Source organism: Beta vulgaris, chromosome 6 (genome assembly GCF_026745355.1).
Source record: "Beta vulgaris subsp. vulgaris cultivar EL10 chromosome 6, EL10.2, whole genome shotgun sequence".
NCBI classification, from domain to species: Eukaryota; Viridiplantae; Streptophyta; class Magnoliopsida; order Caryophyllales; family Amaranthaceae; genus Beta; species Beta vulgaris.
Genome location: NC_079207.1, coordinates 4,576,885 through 4,597,557, shown reverse-complemented (window position 1 = coordinate 4,597,557; position 20,673 = coordinate 4,576,885). Strand labels below are relative to the sequence as shown.

At 33.5% G+C, this 20,673-nt stretch overlaps 2 protein-coding genes across 2 annotated transcripts; both read left to right on the top strand.

The window, feature by feature from the left end:
- Positions 1-2,605: 2,605 nt before the first annotated feature.
- Positions 2,606-12,139, top strand: LOC104895140 (uncharacterized). Its single transcript, XM_010681568.4, has 7 exons — positions 2,606-2,922; positions 4,286-4,578; positions 4,694-4,721; positions 5,821-5,918; positions 6,008-6,168; positions 10,200-10,280; positions 11,843-12,139. Exons 1-7 carry the CDS (start codon positions 2,757-2,759, stop codon positions 11,889-11,891), a joined length of 876 nt encoding a protein of 291 aa, XP_010679870.2. The 5' UTR covers positions 2,606-2,756; the 3' UTR covers positions 11,892-12,139.
- Positions 12,140-14,047: 1,908 nt separating this feature from the next.
- On the top strand, positions 14,048-17,833 carry LOC125491498 (uncharacterized protein C6G9.01c-like). The gene is made up of 2 exons (XM_048637823.2): positions 14,048-14,266; positions 17,114-17,833. The coding sequence occupies exon 2, from the start codon at positions 17,159-17,161 to the stop codon at positions 17,573-17,575; it is 417 nt and encodes a 138-aa protein (XP_048493780.1). The 5' UTR covers positions 14,048-14,266; positions 17,114-17,158; the 3' UTR covers positions 17,576-17,833.
- The last annotated feature ends 2,840 nt before the right edge of the window (positions 17,834-20,673 follow it).

The window sequence follows — 20,673 nt, the reverse complement described above, 5'->3', positions numbered from 1 at the left end:
ATATTAAGTTATTTGTGTGTTTAAATAATAGAAAATTAAAAGCCACGTGTTAAGAACATAAGATTGATGCAAAAATAAGAAATATATAAAATATGATATCTCAAATTCATGACAACGAAACTACTAAGTTCGGATTACATTTCAAAATAAGCTAAGTGTGAGATACAAATTATAAATTTAGATTCGGTATACCTCTTCCTACCGAATTCCAAATCTCTCTAGCTATTTGAAGTTGCACGATATTTATTTATTTTTTGCTCAAGTCATAGTTGTTTGTATATCTTATTTCTATTTTATATGGAAAAAAAAGAGTTAGTTGCCGACTTCTCAAGTGTGAAACTTTTTTTTAAGGGAAAGTGTAATAACATTGTATAAGTGCTCTTATAAAATAATGACTTGAGTTATATAATTATTTTTAGTAATAATAATAATTATGATTATATTATTATTGTGTGCTTATAATAATAATAATATATTATTATTATTATAAAAGTTGTGTAAAAGTTGTAATAGAAATAAAATGATAATAATAGTAATACTATAAAGAAGATCTTATAATGTATTGCATAATAATGATTTACAAAGTAATAATATAATAGTAATAATATATTTATATAAGATAAGATCTTGTAAATCAATCAGTTCAGATCAGATCAGATCATTCAGATCAGATCAATCAGATCAGATCAGATCAGATCAGATAGATCAGATCAGATCAGATCAGATCAGAAAAAATAAGTTCAGATCAGATCAGATCAGATCAGATAAGTTCAGATCAGAAAATTTCAGGTGAATCAAACATAGCCTAATACTACATCTCTGACGGGAACCATACACGGTCATGTTTGACTATTGGCGGTTAGTTGTTGGCTGTTTTATTTGGATAGTTTGATCGGCTACTTTTTTATTTGGATGGTTATGTTGGCGGATGGATAAAAATAGTATTTTTCGTTCATTAGTGTTGGTTATATATACACGGGCCTTGTTTGACCATTGGTGGTTAGTTATTGGCTGTTTTTGTTTGGATGGTTATGTTGGTGGATTAAAATTGTATTTTTCGTTCGTTAGTGTTGGTGGATAAAAATTGTATTATTCGTTTGTTAGTGTTGGTTGTATTTACACAGACCTTGTTTGACCATTGGTGGTTAGTTGTTGGTTGTTTTGTTGAGATGGTTTGATTGGATGTTTTAATGTGGATGGTTATCTTGGTGTATAGAAATTGTATTTTTCGTTTGTTAGTGTTGGTTGTATATATACGGGCCTTATTTTACCATTGGTGGTTAGTTGCTGGCTGTTTCATTTAGATGGTTTAATCGAATTTTTTATGTGGATGGTTATGTTGGTGGATAGAAATAGTGTTTCTCGTTCGTAAGTGTTGGTGTACTAGTGCTAAATGAAAGTGGAAATCAAATGAAAAGTTGGTTTTTCATCTACCCAACAAGTCACTTACTAGATATTAATTTTTGTTGCTTGAGAAAAATAAAATTAAAACTACTTGTAAGTCAAATATCCCTTTATTTCAATTTGTGAGTTTATTTTCAACAATTACAATTGCTTGTAGGACTGGATAAATCCTGACTTCTGCAGATGTATATTGGTAACATTAAGAAATTACGAAAATATCATTTGATTTATAATATTTGTTCATGTTAGAGATGAATCGGAGGAATCTCTGGAATGTGATGCATTGGGGAGGGGGGGTTGAGAAAAAATGTCGAGTAACCAAATCTGAACTCATGCTGTGTTGTTACCATGGATGCGGAAGTAAAATTGATACCATTTTATTTATTGCTGAGGGAAAACTTTCAATAACAAAATTAATTAACACTAATTAAATGTAGCATTGCCACCCCAACATATCATCATGATTATCCTTCCATTTTCATCGATTGCTCTTGGCTTATCATATGCCTATTATGTGATTCTTGACATATAATTGAAACATTTTTTCCGATCTATATGAGCCACGAAGGCAGTACAAATGTACAAAGGGGAGGAAGATTCGAATCTATAACCTATTATTCATAGCACCTCAATCTTAACCACTAAACCAAAACATTTGATATTAGTAACCAAGCATTTCCTCGTCTAAATATGATTTTTAATGTATTTTGGTAGTTTAACACAATTATGACAGTTTCGGTACCACAAAGCCGTCAACATACTACAAAACTTGTAACTCGTGCTATACTAAATCCTTCTAATGATACCTCTAATACATGTTAGTGATTATATTATGACATTTTCGAAGGAAATAAGAATAATTTGGATGTATACCTCATAACCTAACATCATTGGATCGAATTATCTCTATTACATAAGGGAGAAGGAGGGGGACACCAAATATGGTAATTCCCTTTTATACCCTTTATTAAGTAATAAAATACAAATTCACCATTTCTTAATCATTATATCCTCAATTAACAAAATATTTACATCATTACCATTGATTTATTGGCTTTCAAAAAACAAAAAAAAAAATATATACAATGAATTTTATGAATAATTTTCATATATATTATTACGCAATGAACCTTTTATTTGTTTTCGCAAGCATCGCTTGCATATAGGTCATAGGACTAGTTATTAGTACTTATTACTAGGTCAAGCCTTACCGCTGTGGCCGTGTCGACTGTCGTTGAGGGACCTTTTGAGACTATCTATCGGACAACTCTATCGTTATCGTCATCAAATGATGATGAAATTCAAAGCAATATAGCATCAACGTGTTGTTGTTGTTGAGCAGCAAAATAACAATGGCGGATGGAAAAGATGGAGACTGGGAATGCGATGGATGTAAGAACAACAACTATGCGTTTCGTTCCTTCTGTAATCGTTGCAAGCAACCTCGTCTCCTCGTCGACACCAAAACACCCCCCGACTCTAAATGGCTTCCTCGCATCGGCGATTGGATTTGCGTTGGTCATTTTCTCTCTCCTTTACTTTCTTTATGTCATGCTCTATATTCTCATTTCCATTTTTAGACTTTGTTGGAGTTCTCTGTGGCATAGTTAGGGTTTCTCAGTTTCTTTAAGATGAAAATTTAGGTAACAAACTTGACCTTTTTTTTTGTATTCAACTGTATAACGTGATTATGAGGTTGAGAAATTCTATTTTTATGTAGTTACTTACGACTTTTATCATATATTGGGTGTACTCTGAGCATCTGTGTTACTCAGACACGGATTGAGGGTCTACTCGGATATGGGTGTCCAAGTGTCCAACTCGGCTACTTAGTAGAAAAGAGTCAAGTTTTTAGTTTAAAATGAAGTATCTAAGTAAAGTGTGGTGTCGGACACGACACCCTGTTTTTGAGGTAAGTGAAGCTGTCGGAGTAACACTGATTAGCATGGTATCGTCGAGGCTGGTTCTTTTGCTCATTATTTATTTGAAATCCTTTGAATGAGCAAAATTTGTGCTATTGGGAGAGCTCCAAATGAGAAAAAGAAAGGTAGTCTTTTGACATGGTACACCAATTAATGAGCTCTAGTGTAATTTTGGGGGTAATTGTTAATGGCTGTTAACAATTTAGTGTAATGGGGAGAAAAGTTTGATGATAGATAGAATTCTGAGGTTCTTGAGGGAGGATTGTATTAAAACTGTAGTACTCACACCTTATCCTTCCCAGTGACGTGAGTGGATTCCTGATGAGTGTGGACTTGTGGTCATTTAACAAGAGCACAATAGCATATTATCTTTTCCCCAAGCACCCTTATCTGCACATGGTGAATCAAGTCAATCAACGATTCTGGTCCTATGATGAGTGAGATAATGTAAATGTCGAGTGGCTAGGAAATTGAGAAGCTTTTGGTTTTCAGACACAGTGGAACAAACTAGTGGCATTGCTACTCTAATGCATACGATTAACTTGGAAAAATAACTATAAAGTGTCGATAGCTTCTTATCAGTTATAACCTTATCCATAAGCAACAGTTCTATAGTTCTATCACTTCTATGTGCTTTTATGAGTATCTGGCATTAGCTGTGCCAATATCTAGCATCATACTCTTCTTCTATGTGCTTTTATGAATCCGCAACAATTTGCAATGTTGCATAGCTTTTATATGCTTTGGTTGCCATAATATATTGTAGCCATAATCTCAATAAGTATTTTCAACATGTCTATTGGAAGCATTGAAGTTTTACGTTTATTAGGCCGCGTGGGGTTGTGAAATGTGTGCGTGTATGCGCACGTTTTGGCTTTTGTGGTGTGTGTAAACTTTGCTCCACCTCGTCGCCATTGTGCATTTTGGGTTGGGTGTGTGTGGTGGTAATGAATCAATAGGTTGCACTAACAACAATTATGCATCAAGAGAGAAGTGCAAGAAATGTGGTCAGCCAAAAGAGGTGACAGCTATGCCAGCAATCCCACTGCCTGGAGTTTTAAGCAGAGCACAAGGAGGGCTACTGTCGAGCATGGGCATGCTAGGAGCTAGCACATTCCAACGATCACTTCCATCCACCTCTAACTGGTCATCACCGAACATGTACGGAGCCAATAATGTGGATTATAAGGATTGGCGTAGTGGTGACTGGATGTGCATATGTGGTTTCCACAATTATTCGTCTCGCACACAGGTAAGATAAACAACCATTCTTAGTTACTCGTTTTTTCTAAAATGAGCTAGATAACACTCAGTTATATATTTCTTATTACTTTAACTATCTGAATCGGTTATTTGCTTAATTTCAGTGTAAAGAATGTAATGCAGCAGCACCAGGTATGTTCTGCTTACAACTGAATGTGTAGCATCCTTGTACTGGTCATAACTATTATTATATTTTTATTCTTATTGCTTGAGTACCGGTTTAGATACATGCTCTTAGACTTGGGACTGAGCATAGCACCAATACTAATGCTGAACATATTCCACTCAAGACTATGGTAGCTTTTGCACTAGAATCGAAATTAATAGAACTCAATATCAGAACACATATTTCTAGCGTCTTTAAGATTTGGCCATGTTTCACAAATAATTGGAAGTACAATATATGAGTGCTCATCAACCAATAGTATGCAAGTATGCATATAGAAACAAAATAGGAAATAAAACGGGTAACCCAATATAAATTTTTTGGTCATAAAGGAGTATCTGTCAAATGTTTATGCTGCTTACCACTGGTGTTCTGCTTGCTTGAAAGAAAAATTTTCCTAGTTGTTGGCAGCATATAGGTCATTTAGGTTTTGAGAAATTGTACTACCCTTGTCGTAGATGGTAAAACTTTTTGCATTATTGTCCCTCATTGTTTTTGCATGCTCCCTAAATTGATAGTGTTTTACTAGAGTAACATATTTCTGTTATGGAATTGCGTTAGGGTCTCTTCTTCCCCAGGCCTAATTCTTTTTTTTCTTTTTTACATGTATGGGGCGTATGGGCACATAAATATAGCATTACTTGTAGTCTTATACGCATTTTTTGTTTCCTTTCTAGTTTTACAGTTTTGCCTTTTGGTTCTTCTTTTGTAATGCCTGTTATTTTAAATTTCTCCATTGTTGTCAAACCAATTGTTCTTGATTAGCATTTTAAAGTTCATCAGTATTTGCAATTTTTCTGAGATGATTTTACAGTTATATATTGGATTCAGAATATGATTACAATTAGGAGTAATATGCACCTTTTTTAACTTTAAAATTCTGATTTATATTGATTTAATTTTTCTAGCTCGGTTTGCATGAGTTTAAAAGCTTTTGATTGTATATGTAGAAAATCTTGTTTCGAAGGATTATTTAACATATTGTCAACTTGAAGCTTTCTTTTGACAGCGTGGATCTGTAAGGCTTGCTGATATTGCACCTTCGTTTTCTTTTTGTGCATAAAGCACTTGGGATGAAGCGCCTAGCAACTGATGAGCCTTTACATGACTGGGACAACAAAAGACTAAATGCTGGAGATGGACTAGCTGTTAACCAATACATGGTATATATTTAAGTATATCTGACAAGACTAGTTTAGTTTTCTTCCATCATATATTCTAGGCATGCTTTCTAATTTTTTACAATGAACAGCAATCATATCCTGGGTTCGGACCTGTGACTGGGTTTATTGGTGATCAAAAGGCTGGTTTATATCCCACTTTTACTAGTGGAAGTGTAGTTGCGCCTCCACATTCGCAAGGATTTGTGCAATTGCCACACCAACTAGCTGCAACGACTCTGATGGGAAAAGGGTACTGTTGAATAATCTGTTGTTTTGTTCCTCTTTTGTCTTGTTACTTTTAAGCAATTTGATTGATTGGCCATTGGCTGGACTGCCGGAGCATCCTTATCTTGTTCATGTTATTCTCTCTGTCGCACAATGATTACCACAGCTTGGTAGTTAAAAAAGAAGATTGGGGGACTTTTTGTTGCATTTCCCCCCTCTTATAGACTTTAATAAATCACGTATAGTTTCAATGCAGTTTCAACTATATTCTGAGAGTATTAATGTACTGTTTAGGATGCAAATTTAGGAAATTTATCTTCTTTTTGGGACAGTGTGAGTATGTAACCTTTGTTTTCTGTCAGCACATCATATAATATATTCGGGTACATGAGCTTCCTGTTCACCAGTTAGCTGTCCTATAATATCGTTTGCCATATGCTCTTCTGTATTGAAGATATTTCCAACTCTTACAATAGCATTGGCTACTAAACAAGAGCCGGGTTTCACTATCATAATTTCGACAGAACATTTTTCATGAATAAGAGAACCCAAGACGCTGATAAATCATTAAATCATTCTCATTGTAGCTGCTGTTTGCCCCCACCATATATATCAAAGTAAGCCTTGTCTCCAAACCTCTGATTTTTCTGATTTCTAAGTTTGGTTTCGAAAATGTCTTTTTTTTTAGGAAAATTCCTCATTTTGGTACTAATGTAGCATTATATAGATTTGTGATTGAGGAAGTATCAAAGGCAGGTTGCATTCTACTCCCTCCATTCCGTAAAGTAAATTCATTTCCCTCCTATGGTTTCCCTGACCCACTATATGTGACCCATTTCAAGTTGTCTTTTTTGACAAAGTTCAAAGCAGAACAAACAAAGGGGACTAAAACCTCTCCTTTCTCGCTCTAGAAGCAAGTGAGTGGGCCTTATGTATTACATTTCTTCCTACCTTAACACACTTAAAGGATACAAACTTTCTAGCTAATATAACTATTTTATTAATAATAGTACGGATATTCTTATCCCCTTTTGCTGGGTTACGCAGAGCTGTGATCACTTCTATACTATCCGTTTGAATTAGAAGATTATCCTGGAATGAGTTTTCTTCGATTGCAATAAGGACTGCATAGGCCTCTGCTTGTATAGGGGAGATAGCAAAGATTTTTCTTGAGCTATAGCATCTAGTGTCAAGTTCATTTATCCAGGCTATTGCAGCAACAATCCTGCTCTCTTTCTTCAGCTGCTTCCAGGAGCCATCTACACTTATAATAGGGAAATAGTTTAGAGTGTTGATTCCTGCTTTCCAAAACTCTGTAGATTCGTTGGTGATGATTGGGTGCATCAGCTTCTCATCGGAACCTTTGATCCTCAGATTAGTTGTAGCCTGCAAATTTGTTGCGCGGCATACACTATCTTGGAAAATATTCATGACTGTAAGGCGGTTAGGCTTTGCTCTCTTGAAAATGACTTCATTTCTATGGAGCCAAATACTCCACATTGTTGCGATAATAGCATTGCGCTTTGTAGCTCTTGGTCCTCTTGAAGTATTTGTCTCCTTTTTTTGAAATAGTTCATGTAGTTCTTCAGCCAATCCTTTAGTGTGAGAGGAGTTGAGTGTGAGTGCCTTATACCCATAGTAGCCATCCATACTCTATTGGAGAATTGACAATCTCGAAAGAGATGCTCCAAGGTCTCTGGAGAATCGTTACAAAACTTGCAATTCCTATCCACCTGAATATTCCTTTTTTCTAGTCCCTGGGAGGTGGGGAGGGCATTGTTGAGCACTCTCCAGATGAAGAGTTTCCATTTGGGCAAGATTTTGAGATTCCAGATAAACTTTGATATGAAACAATTGTTTGGAAATTCTTCGTAATTCTGTTGGAGATACCTATACCGTGACTTGACGGTATAGACTCCATTCTTTGTTTTCGACCAACCTAAAGTATCTTCCTGATCCCCTTCCGGTAGCTGGATTGAGAGGATATTCTCCGCATCTTGTCTCTTGAATAAACTCCACATGAGATTTGCTTCCACTTTCCGCTGTCGTCTATCAGGTTTGCCACTTTAGTGCATTTCAAGTTGTTAATCCATCAATGTATTTCCCTTGTTCTCGAACAGTTTACTCCCTCTCCTTCAAAAAGTAGAAATTTCTTATATGGATGGTCTTTTTTTCCCCTGGTCTTTTTACTTTTAGTAAATGGGTCAAACTCTAGAGAATGGAGGGAGGAAGTGCTAGGTTTGAGGATATCTCATGTGGGGGTAATATTCCAGAGGTCATATCTGAGCAAGAAGAATCATTAAGTTGTACAAGATGAACTTCAATATCATAAAACAAGCTATTAGTTGATAATCTATCTCTCGTGTGTTGACAACTGAAATTGGGAATGCTTGAAATAAGCTACTACAACTAGGGGTGTTTGCAAACCAGAGAAAGACCAGTTCTGCGTAGGCTTCACTTTGCTCAAAAATATTAAGGTTGAGCTGCGATGAAGCTTGTTGTGCTTGAAGAAGCCGGGCTCGGGGATAAACACAAGCAAGCTTGCTGTTTTCGAATCGTTCTCGTCTTGGCTTGTCTTGTCTTGGTTCAAATCTTTACTTCAATCTTGAGCTCAAATTTACATGGTCTGACGTCTTTTTTTTCTACACGCAAGCTCCTAGAAGCATTTATTTCAATAACACTGCATCATTAGCAAAATGAAAACACTCAATTTCGAGATTTTCCTATTGTAGAAATACACTGCTAAGTTTCTCATTACAGGCGTAGACCTCAGTCATCTTACAGTTTCTCTTTGCTGGCGATGAACTTGAGCCTGAATCCAACCGTGTTATGTAAACAGTAGGTCGTTGGTATGACCAAGAGCTTGGTCAAATCAGCAATGGAAATTATTATCTATCAAAGTTTTATGAATACCTTTTTATAGATGGCTAAATGACCAACTATTTTTGAAAAATTCAAACTTTGAATACATTTTTTTTGTGCTATTTTTTGGGAAAACTGACTTTTTCTACCTTTTATATGTCAAATTTCTCAAATAAGCTTGCATTTGAAAAAAGTTAGTAATAAGTAACTTAATGTCCAAAAAGTTATCTTTTTCTACCAGCTGATGAAGTCTAGACATAACTTGTTTTTTTTTCTGATTTTTTTTTTTGTTCTTGGCTCCCCTAAGGCCCTAACCTACTTTTACCTTAATTATGTCATTTCTCTTCGCTATTGGTTTTCCTTTCTCCCTCAATTGATTTCTCACCCACCTCCGTTGTCCTTCATCAATACTTCTCCTTCTATTTCTTTGCTGTCTATTTTTGTCTCTTCCAATTTCTTTGTGTCTCTATATCTCTCTTTAGAACTGATGTCAGTGAGAGGTGTTACCGCTGAAATATAACAAGTCACCACCATCATTGGAAGATTGGTGAAGAAAGAGGACACTTTCACCTTGTCCTAAAAGGCTAAAAACATTAGCAACTAGATTTCATGGAAAACTAAATTTGTTTATTAAAAAATCAGAAAAAAGAAAATTTGTCAAGGGGAGAATTGCAAGTTTTCCCTAATTTGGTGAATCGTTTTTTTCATTTTGATAACCTTACCTTGATTGAGCAATCTCAAATGTTTCATAGATTCAAAATTCTAACCCTTTTTGTGTGATGTAGTTTTAAATTTTCAATTCTGATGAAGTAACAAGTTCTTTCCTTGTAATGTGCCACTTGTGAGGTGAAGTTCATACGTATGGCAAAGGTTCTTTTCTAATCTTTTGTTTTGGGCATTTCTGTGATTGCTGGGTGCTGGAGTGATTTGCTGACTTGACTGAAATTTATGTTCTGTTCGTGAGATATGGTTAGCGATCTGGGCACCCGAAACAACAATCATTTTAAAACTAGTTGTCCCTTATATAGCCAGATCTTAATTAAGATCTGGCTATATATCATTTAGTTTTATTTCACATTTATTAAGTATAGACTAGTAGCTAACATAAACCTAAGAAATCACTGAATCACATATGAGATTCCAGCATGTTTATTATTGTAAGGTTTCTGATGTGCTGTGATTGGTATTTTCCAGAGCTAAGCAATGGCGTGATGGAGATTGGATGTGCTCAAAGTGTAACAACCACAACTATGCATCAAGATATGAGTGTAATAGGTTAGTAAATGTACTCTTAATCCTCAGATTCACCATGTGTTAGTGTGTTACCCTTTCTCTTTTCTCTAATCTGTGACTGACATGACATCTCTGAATAAAGTATGTTCTCCTTAATGTAAAAAAAACATAGATAGATACTCAACCCCTACCCACTTACCTGTATATATACGCTACCACGAGGCTACAACTTCACTTTATAACAAACTTCTATGTTAATGCAATTTATTGTTTCTACCAATGTCATGTAAAATAAAGTAATGCTGTTATCACGACTTTAATGACATAAATTATGACAAGTCTGTTGAAAATGTTCAATTTTTCGGTCATGCTTATAATATCTCAAAGCTCAATGGTTAATATTTCCTTAGTAACAATCTATGGTAACACAATTTCTTTCTTTTTTTGTAGAGAAGATCTACGGTAACACAATTACGCCTTAACTTTGTTATTTTTTTTTTTTTTGAAAATTAAGTATTGCCAAATTCTTTGAGTTAACCAACAATTCTTTTTTAACAAGTTCAGCTCAAATATATAACTTCTAACTCTGTACATTTCATAGTTTAAGAGAATTGGATATTTGATGAAGACTTCAATTTACTATCAATCAAGTAAACTACTTTATGATTAGTTTCCTTATTGTTTACTAGATATTGTGTTTAATTGTGGAAAAAAGAAACATAAAAATAATTTTTCAGATGATATTTTACTTATAAAATTGTAATCACAAATTACAATCAACTATTTTTAATCTCAGATTATATAAAGATAAAATTATATCCCCCATTTTCAATTAAAATTTTAATCTTAAATTGCATTTAGTGACCTGGGTTTGTGACTAGTTAAGACTTTATTTTTACTTTTGTGACTAGAGACCTGGCCTATTTTTACTTTTGTAAATTTACCTGTTTCCTGTTATCTTTTCTCTCTATACTAATACTTGGTCTTGATCCTGAAATCTCCATGGTTTTTTGCGTGCTTGCATGTGTTCTTTTTTTTTAGGTTCTCTACTTCTCTTAATAAGACCCAGTGTTTGAGTATCCTGCGCTTTTTATCTGGCTAAGATGTATTAGTTGCTTTGTCCTTTAGAAATGAATTTCCTTTTGTTCAGTTGATTTGTACCTTTAACCTCTTAATGAGTGCTCCGTGTGGACTCTTCAACCATTTTGCTGTTGTGAACTTGTGTCTTCCTTGTATGTTTCGTGATGTTGTTATCTGAAAAATGCAGATGCTGTATAATAGCACTTTCAAGAGTAGTCCTCTGGCCTTTTTTTTTTCCTCCATTAACATCCCTCTTACTACTATGGTGGGATAGTGGCATTGCCCCCATAATGGAGGTTCATGTCAATAACACATAATATCTTACGGAGGTGATATGATTATATATGATCTTACAACTGCTAGTGATAGGATTGTTATTGCATCTTCATACGCCATTCAGATCTTACGAGAATCACGTAGGAGAAGGCATATATGTTGTGCTGATTTCCTTCAAGTATAGCTTTACAGATCTAAGCTATGTCAAAAAAAAATGCTGATCGTATTGTGGGAATATTCTTTTCCAGGTGTAAGACCACAAAAACTGCGATCACTGAACCAGTTAGTGTCACTTAACAATCCTGGTGCAGGTGTTGGTAGAAGGTCTGTCCCAGACAAAATTGATCGACTGTTTTTCTGTTTAGGTAATTAGGATTGTTCATATGTGCTAGCAGCTGACTTCTGCACTCCTTTCTGGGAGCTCTTAAATGTATCGCATCTGATTTGAGCAGCTTCGGAACAAGTATTTCAATGTTCAACTTTATGTTAATGTACAAATTTTGTTTTGCACGCATTTTAGTGAGAAACATAATTTTCTTCTTGTATGTTCCCCGAATAATCTGGTATCTACATACTTTCGCTGTTTTTTTTAGGGAAAAATTGACACTATGGGGCTCAACTATGAGCGGTTTTCTTTAATAGGTACCCAGTATCAATATCCAGTGGAGGTCCTAACTTTAGAGAGTATTGGTCTGGCCACGACAATCCCCAACGGCTACCTGGCCATGCAACCAACTTCCTACCCCTTCGTAAAACCACCAATCCACCCATTAGAAAGTACATCCCATGGTTCTACCACTAGCAACAACCAATGAAAGGCAAAATCGAATTTTTATTGAAATTTGAGCAAACTATTGACATTATAGAATATGCATCTGATCATTGAACTTTACTTAACTGATTCATATATAGAATGGTCTTCAAGTAAAAAAGGAAATTCACTGTATATAATTAGGCATCCAATAAGAATCGGGTTGTTCAATCATCAACAAAAGTAAATCCTTTTGGAATTTGAACAACATTTACCATAGTTACAAACCATAAAAGAAGTTTAGATCTTCAATTATTAAACAGAAGGACATAATTCAAATAAATTTCAATTTTTATTTCACACAACATTTCAACTATAAACTTCCTACTCCAAAATTTATTTTGCAAACCCATCATTATTTCAGAAGACATCATGCAGCAAAAATCAACACATTCAATCAATCAAATTAGTAGTTATAAATTAATGTCAATGATAAATGCATAAAACCAAGAAAATTCAACAACCCATTCCGAACTCAAATAAAAATATATTATAACTCAAATTTGACAAAATCAATTAAAATACTTGTTTTTGAAGATTAAATCAAAACAAATACAATAGAAATTCTCATAAATAAAGAAGAGAGAAAAAGGGGTTGAATTATTAAATCTTGCTAATGTGGAGTAGGAACATCTTCATTAGTTTTTTGAAAAAATTTCAATAATCAATAAGGGGCATTGGAGGGATGGACGTAAGCCATACTTGTATTTTTGTGATAACGGGTCGATTCTTATCCTTTACAGAATAGGACTCCTAAATTCGTCCCTCCCCAACCCCACACTTGTACAACAGTACAAGAGATACTCAACTTATCTCAAAAAAAAAAATTATATAACGAAGAGAGTAGTAGATTATTGCATATGATAAGAAAATAGATAAAAATATATAAAAGTAAATACACGCATGTAACTATATTTATTTCCTAAACTTTAGGTTACCCTTATGATATGCATGTCTATTATAGTTGAGAGGAATACATAAGATTTTAACGTATTATGATAACATTGTCTTGTTTCTAATGTAACTCATATGTTGTGTTACAAGAATAAAATTTTAATTTCTATATAGCTACTATACATTTTAATTTTTATACAATGAAGGGAGTAGTACATTATTGCATATGATAATAAAATAGATAAAAATATATAAAAATAGATATAACAATATTTATTTCCTAAAATTTAGGTTATCCTTATGATATGCATGTCTATTATAGCATATACAATTGATTTTATTGAGAGGAATACAAATGATTTTCACGTAATATGATAACATTGTCTTGTTTCTAATGTAACTCATATGTTGTGTTACAACAATAAAATTTTAATTTCTCTATAAATACTGTAATTTTGTAATACTAAGGGCATGTTCACCCCATCTTATTTTCAATTCAATTCAGTTCAGTTCAATTCAATTTAGTTTAGTTTAGTTCAGTTCAGCTCTCGACAATACTTTTACAATTTTACTCTCACATATCACTATTCATTTCAGTTCAGTTCAATTCAATTCAATTCAGTTCAGTTCAGATCAGTCTAGTCCAATTCAGCTGTTTTATGCCAAAGTAAACAGACCCCAAAACCATAAACAACAAAAAAAAATTAATTCTTAATGATTATATTTTGAAGTATAATGAAAGGGAAAAGCTAAATGCACCCCAAAACCACAAAATATTAGTATCATCCTCTCTCTTCCCAGATCTCCAGTCACTGCGTCGAAATCGACCACCGAGCAGTCTCAAACCGCCGCCAACCGCCGACGAACTAGAGACGCCGAGCGCCGACGCCTTCAATTCGAACTTCGAAGTTCGACTTCGGCACTTCGCCGACCCAGTTTTGAGTTTTCCTCCATTAAATTCGAACTAGTAAGTTGTTAAGTTTTTATTTTTTTGATTTAATTTCATATTTTCTTACTTTTATAAGTTTATATATGTTATATTCTTAGATTAGATGAATATTTAGATGTAAATTGTTGAATGTGGACATTGTTGATTAATTAGTTAGGGTTTGTTTATTCAAATTCGAAATTCATATTTAAATCAAAGTTTCTCTTGCTCGTAAAAATTCAAATGTAGGACGAAGTATATGCAGATTCCTTCTCTAAATCTACGTACGATTCTCGAACACTTTACTAACTAAACTAGATATTACTCGTCTCATGCTATCTGTTAGTATTTAGTAACCTGTAAAAAAAAAAAAATCATGCTATGATAGATATCTTCACATAATCTACATATTGTAAGTTTGTAGCCTCCTGATGATAAAAACTTGTATATGACTACATGTATACAATTGAGATTTGAGGTGTTTGATCATACTATCATAGTTTATCACGAAAGTAAATTAAATCAAAAACGCTTTTTTGAGTAGCAATTACTAAACTTAGTTTAACATAAGTTACATAACCTTAGAATTATTTACTCTATCTACTCCTATTTGATTATTTAATGTATAAAACTACTTCAATAGTTATTTATATCTTTTCAAAACTCTTCTTATCGCTAGAGTTATACTATGTGACTGATGTTGTAGTATTATTGTTGAACAAAATCAATGTTTTCATAGTTGGATATTTTGGTTGTAAGACTTACAGATTGAACAATTTTTGTGTTTGTTGTACATTCGTATCCCCAGATTCAAATTCTTGGGTCCGCCAGTGATTGACACCACTAGTTGTTTGGTTAAATGTAGGAAGTGTAACATCCTAGGACGTTCCAGTGGCAATAAACTTTCATTCATGTTCATGCTAAGTATAAAAAGTTGTTTGGTTGAGTATAGAAACTCCACTAACCTAGGAGGCTAACCGGCTAAGTAAGGTGATTCTTGATTCACCCATTTTGTGATAAGAACTCCAAGATGTGACACTCACTTTCCAGTTTCCACTTCCTAGGATTTTCACCTTCCCACGCCTTTTCATTTCAATCAAACAAGCATTATCCTTAGATCATCATAGAATTATACTTCACTCTTCCCACAATATATTACTCCACACAATATAACTCCATCCGCCCCTCTAAGAATTGCCCATATTTCTATTTCATTATATCCAATTCTAGATTATCCCTTGTTTTTTAGGATTTGATCTGCTATCTTAACTTACTCTCATTATTATAAAAATTTACCAACTATTTAGTACGCAACATAGATCATAGATCAAACCAGTGTCACATAATTCCCTAATCTCCCCGCGAACTGCGATCCAAAAAAAGCGAATTATGGTCGGTGTTAGCCTGTTTTTTACCCATTTTGGGTGAGCTGCGAACTGAAAAAACAAATTATATAGCGAATTATGTGACACTGGATCAAAAACCTCCACAAAGATTTGTTACAAATCCAACAGAATGTACCTTCTAGTAAAATATAGAGGTCTTTAAATTACTGGTGACAAGCAAACAAGGCCGGTCGCGGCACTGAAGTGATAACACAAAGAAAGTTTGACAGAAAACTTAGCCAAGATAACCCAATTCCTAAAACCACAATATATTAAGGAAATGAGGAAATTCCAAAATGAAATCAAAAGCTGATGTATTTTGTTCCAGCACTAGATTTCCATGTAAAAACAAAAACACAATATGGCAATCATAGTTATTCTTATGAAACTGATACAATTCTTTTACCTAGGTTAAGCAAGTGCGTATCCAAATTCAGGAACTTCTTTTAAAAAATTGAGCTCACATACTAATCAATATAAAATCATACAAATTTTTACTCAAATATTTATAATGCTAAACCACAAACTTTAAATCTTTAAACTTACAATATATCGCCGAAAATATACTTTAATTTGTTCTCTAGAAAATTAACTTGAATTGATGCTGCAAATACTAAATTCAAAATCGAACTTTTTAGATAGAGAAAAGAACAGGAATGAAATCTGGAATCTGTAATATGTAGAGAGAGATGGGATTACCTTGTAATCGCAGCAATTTCTACGAACTGGAATTTGGAGAGTTAGGGTTTTTTTTTGGGAACAGAGAGTTAGGGTTACAACTTTTCTTTTCTACGTTTCTTCTTTTTCTTTTCTTTTCATTGTTTTCCCTTTTTCTTTTTTAAACTCTTTCCTTTCCCTAAACAAAAATGAAAATTCCATGTGATACAACACCGTTGTAGTTTAGACTTATTCTATTATAACATTCCGTTAAATAAAATATTAATTTTGAGGTAAATAGAGTTAGTAGTTTGTCTCGTCTACATGGCTTGTGCATCGAGAATAGTTCATTTAAGGTTTGGGAGTCATTTGCGCTGGGTCAAAATTGAAGTCGAAATAGGAGAATAACGACTAAAACCTCATTTTATGTGTCATGAATTGCCTACTTATTTCATTTTTGTCCTTGACGACCAACTTTGGCCTTGGCTAGTGGTGCTTGTCACTTTAGAAACCACTTTTTGTTTGGAAACTGAATACTAATCGAGTCATTTTGAGGGGAATGGATTGATGTGTCGGAAGAATATATAGGAGCTCGGAAATTAGTCTTCCATAGTGCTGAGGGATTGAGCTTTTCCTGCCCTTTTCTCAAGACTCGATTAGATACCAATATTGTATTAGAGACGGAATTTACCAGCTCCAATCCCCTCCCTGTCCGAAGTAAGTTAAAATGCTAAGAGATGATAAGTTGCTATGATAGAGAAGTCTTTGCTCTGGGTCATGTATAGTACATTCCTCTAGGTGTGTTTTTATTGACCAATATGCATCAACACTTCTGGAATTTCAGGACAGTTGATTGATTATCTAGTACGTACAGCAGTCAGCTGTTGAAATGCCTAAAATGAAGTCTTCGAAGACATCCAGTGTCACAAAAGAAGAGTCTAAAGATGTACAAGAAAAACCATCTACTAGTCATTCAAAAAAGGCTGATGGTGAGGCTGTAACAGAACAATCATCTACTGCAAGTTTAAAAAAGGCTGATGAAATTGATGACATTTTTACAAGCCAAAAGAGGAAGAAGGCCGAGCAAGAAAAATCCGAAAGAACTAGAGTCAAAAATGAAAAATCAAAGAAGATAAAGAAAAAGAAGCGTTTTCCAAAAGAGACTGAAGCATTTAACTCTGATTCAAAGCCTAGAAGGAGAACGAATGACGGGCTTGCTATTTACTCAGAGGAAGAGCTGAGGATTAACAAGCAAGATGCTGGTAGCACTGGCCTTTGCCCATTTGATTGTTCTTGTTGCTTCTAACATAAGGCTCTTATAGAATTTCGAATGTGATCTAGTGATCCAGTTTTGTAATTTTCATGTTGAAGGCTCAAAGCTATAGGACACATCAACACATGTTAGAGCAATACTGATATAGAAATTGTTTGGTGTATTGGTTTTGGGATTTTTTTTTTCTTTTACAGGAGGCTTTGGAATGTTGAACAAGCTTGGAGTATAGTATTAGCTGTGACATCCATTAATTTTTAATACTAGCAATTTATGCACGCGATTCGTGCCTCATTTTTTTTAACGTAATTTATAATTTTTTTGGTCGTAGACAAAGGTAAAATTTGAACATTAGACATGTTTTTTGGGCTAGCTAATTTTGTTGATTAAGCCTATATCGCTTAATCAAATCCATCTTTTATTATTTATTTTATTTATACTTTGTTTAAGATTTTTAAAATTTAAATTGATGACCGATAAAAGAATATTATGCATATTTAATAAGTATTTCTTATATTTTTATCAATAAAGTATTTTGATTTAATTAAATCATTTCACTTTGTTGATTGATTGCATTTTCCTTTTTGGTTTACTACTTGATTGTGTATTGATTGATCAAATATTTGATTGATATAATTTTTTTTGTTAATTTTTATGCTATATATGAGTTTAATTTTCTTTTATCTTTTCTTGGTATGAGTAGTTGTTTATTAAGGGGTAATTAAGTAAATTTATTGGGGGACAACATAGCTCCCCCCCTTCCCTTATATGATAGAGATAAGAGAAAAATAGAGTTTGGTTTTTTAATAAATTACCTACAAAATTAATAATTATTTTAGGATTAAGTATAAGATTTGGAAATACTTCAAAAAAGATTGATACTAATATTTTAATTATACTTCAAAACATAATCATTAAGAATTAATCTTTTTTGTTGTTTATGGTTTTAGTATTAAAACAAGATAATGTTATCATAATACGTTAAAATCTTTAGTATTCCTCTCAATAATATCAATCGTATATGCTATAATAGTCATGCATATCATAAGGGTAACCTAAATTTTAGGAAATAAATATTGTTACATGCGTGTATCTATTTTTATATATTTTTATCTATTTTCTTATCCTACGCAATAATCTATTACTCCCTTCGTAATATAAATTTTTTACTTAAATGAAATAAGATGAGTATCTCTTGTACAAGTGTGGGGTTGGGGAGGGACGAATTTAGGAGTCATATTTTGTAAGGGGGAAGAATTGACCCGTTGACAGAAAAGTACAAGTAGTACCTCCAATCAACTAGATCAGTATTGATTCTTAAAATAAATATTAAAAAACATTGGAATAAATCCTTTCAGCCATATTTCCTCCATTACAATATTTTGAACTTCACTATTTATGTCATATAGTTTTGACCAGAATTTTAACTATTTACAAAAGCAAATATTAGTAACTAAAATGTTGGATCTATCTAAGTGTACATGATCAATTTTTAAAAGAGAACGTATTGTATCGGACTCGTCCGACCATAATCTTTGGTCGGACGATTTTCAGGTGGTTTTAATTTTTTTCAGTTAGTCTTAACTTTTTTCAGTTAGTCTTCATTTTTTTCAGTTAGTCTTCATTTTTTTTCAGTTAGTCTTCATTTTTTTTCAGTTAGTCTTCATTTTTTTCAGTTAGTCTAAATGAAAGTAACTTAAGTCTAAATGAAAGTAACTTAGGTCTAAATGAAAGTAACTTAGGTCTAAATGAAAGTAACTTAGGTCTAACTGAAAGTAACTTAGGTCTAAATGAAAGTAACTTACCTCCAACTGAAACAAAAAAAATCAACCAAACACACCTTCTTCTCATATTCCCATCTTCTTTCACTCCCACAAAATACATATCTACAGGTATATAATGACAAATGGTTGCAAATGGTTGCATTGTTGATCCGAGAATATAATGACAAAGTTGGAAATAACTCCATTTACTGTGTTCTCCTGCACACAAACTTTGCACACAAACAAATCTTTCCAAGATCTTTCTCACTCTTCTTTTGCTTCCATTATTAACAATATCAACAACGGCTGCTGTAGCTACTGCAACATCTTTATTCCGCCATTGTTATCCCGTCTCAAGCTCAAACCTCCAAATACACCTCTTCTTTCTCTCTCCTCTTTTCAATAATCTCTTTGGCCTTCGCCTCTGCATTACTTCCTTCAAATTTCATTACTTCCTCCAAATATATGAAATAATTTCATGTAATATTATTGTGATGTGAGATTGGATCCATGAAATGAAATGAGAGAGAAAGAGAGGAGAAGAAGTGGAGAAGAAGTTAAAAAAATCAACCCGTCCGACGGAAAGTGTTGGGTCAGACGGTCTGACCCAATACTTTAACTTTTTAAAATTTTCTAACCTACTAAGGTAATTAAAGATACGAAGGTTAATATTATGAATAAACAAGTGTTAGGTTTACAAGCTCAATATACTGGTGCATTATAACGTTCGAACATGTATAAAGTAGAGGACCCAAGGTTGAAACCTGGTCTACCATTCTACAAAAACTTGTTTATGAATTCGGTTGCTTATCTATCTAGTGGTCTACGAGCTGGTCCATAACCTAACGGGCTTGTCAGAAAACTCTTTTAAGCAAATTAGGCCATGTTCTTGTGTAGTACCTATTTTCATTTCAGTTACTTTAGTTCAGTTCACTTCATAACTCTATTATGTTCCATTTCTCGCAGTTCAGTTCACCTTCTCACAGTTTAAAAGGACGGGATCTTCAATTTTTTTGCTTTGTTTTTCTTCTAATTTAATTAGGATTGTGATTAGTTAATTAAATATAAGCTGAGAATTATTTTAAACAAGTTAGACCCTATTCTTCTCAATTTAATTTTAGTTAAGTTTGATTCAATTGAATTACTCTTTTATGTTCAATTTCTCGTACTTCAGTTCAGTTTCTCGCAGTTCAGTTGAGTTTATTACCGTCTATTATAGACCGAGTGCTTATTCGATTGGGGCAATTTTTTGCTAATTCGATTAGGATTAGGATTGTGGTTTCGACCTGTTTATATCTTCGAAACTACTCTTGTCTTGGGTATAAAAGTATTAGAATTTTTTCCTTGAATAATGCAAAAGTGGGTTTTAAT

Excerpts from the sequence above, each read along its gene's own strand:
- LOC125491498 (XM_048637823.2), top strand. The coding sequence starts at position 17,159 with ATGCCTAAAATGAAGTCTTCGAAGACATCCAGTGTCACAAAAGAAGAG.
- LOC104895140 (XM_010681568.4), top strand. The coding sequence starts at position 2,757 with ATGGCGGATGGAAAAGATGGAGACTGGGAATGCGATGGATGTAAGAAC. Across the intron at positions 2,923-4,285 it reads CGGCGATTGGATTTGCGTTG|GTTGCACTAACAACAATTAT; the intron begins GTCATTTTCTCT and ends ATGAATCAATAG. Across the intron at positions 10,281-11,842 it reads TCAAGATATGAGTGTAATAG|GTGTAAGACCACAAAAACTG; the intron begins GTTAGTAAATGT and ends ATTCTTTTCCAG.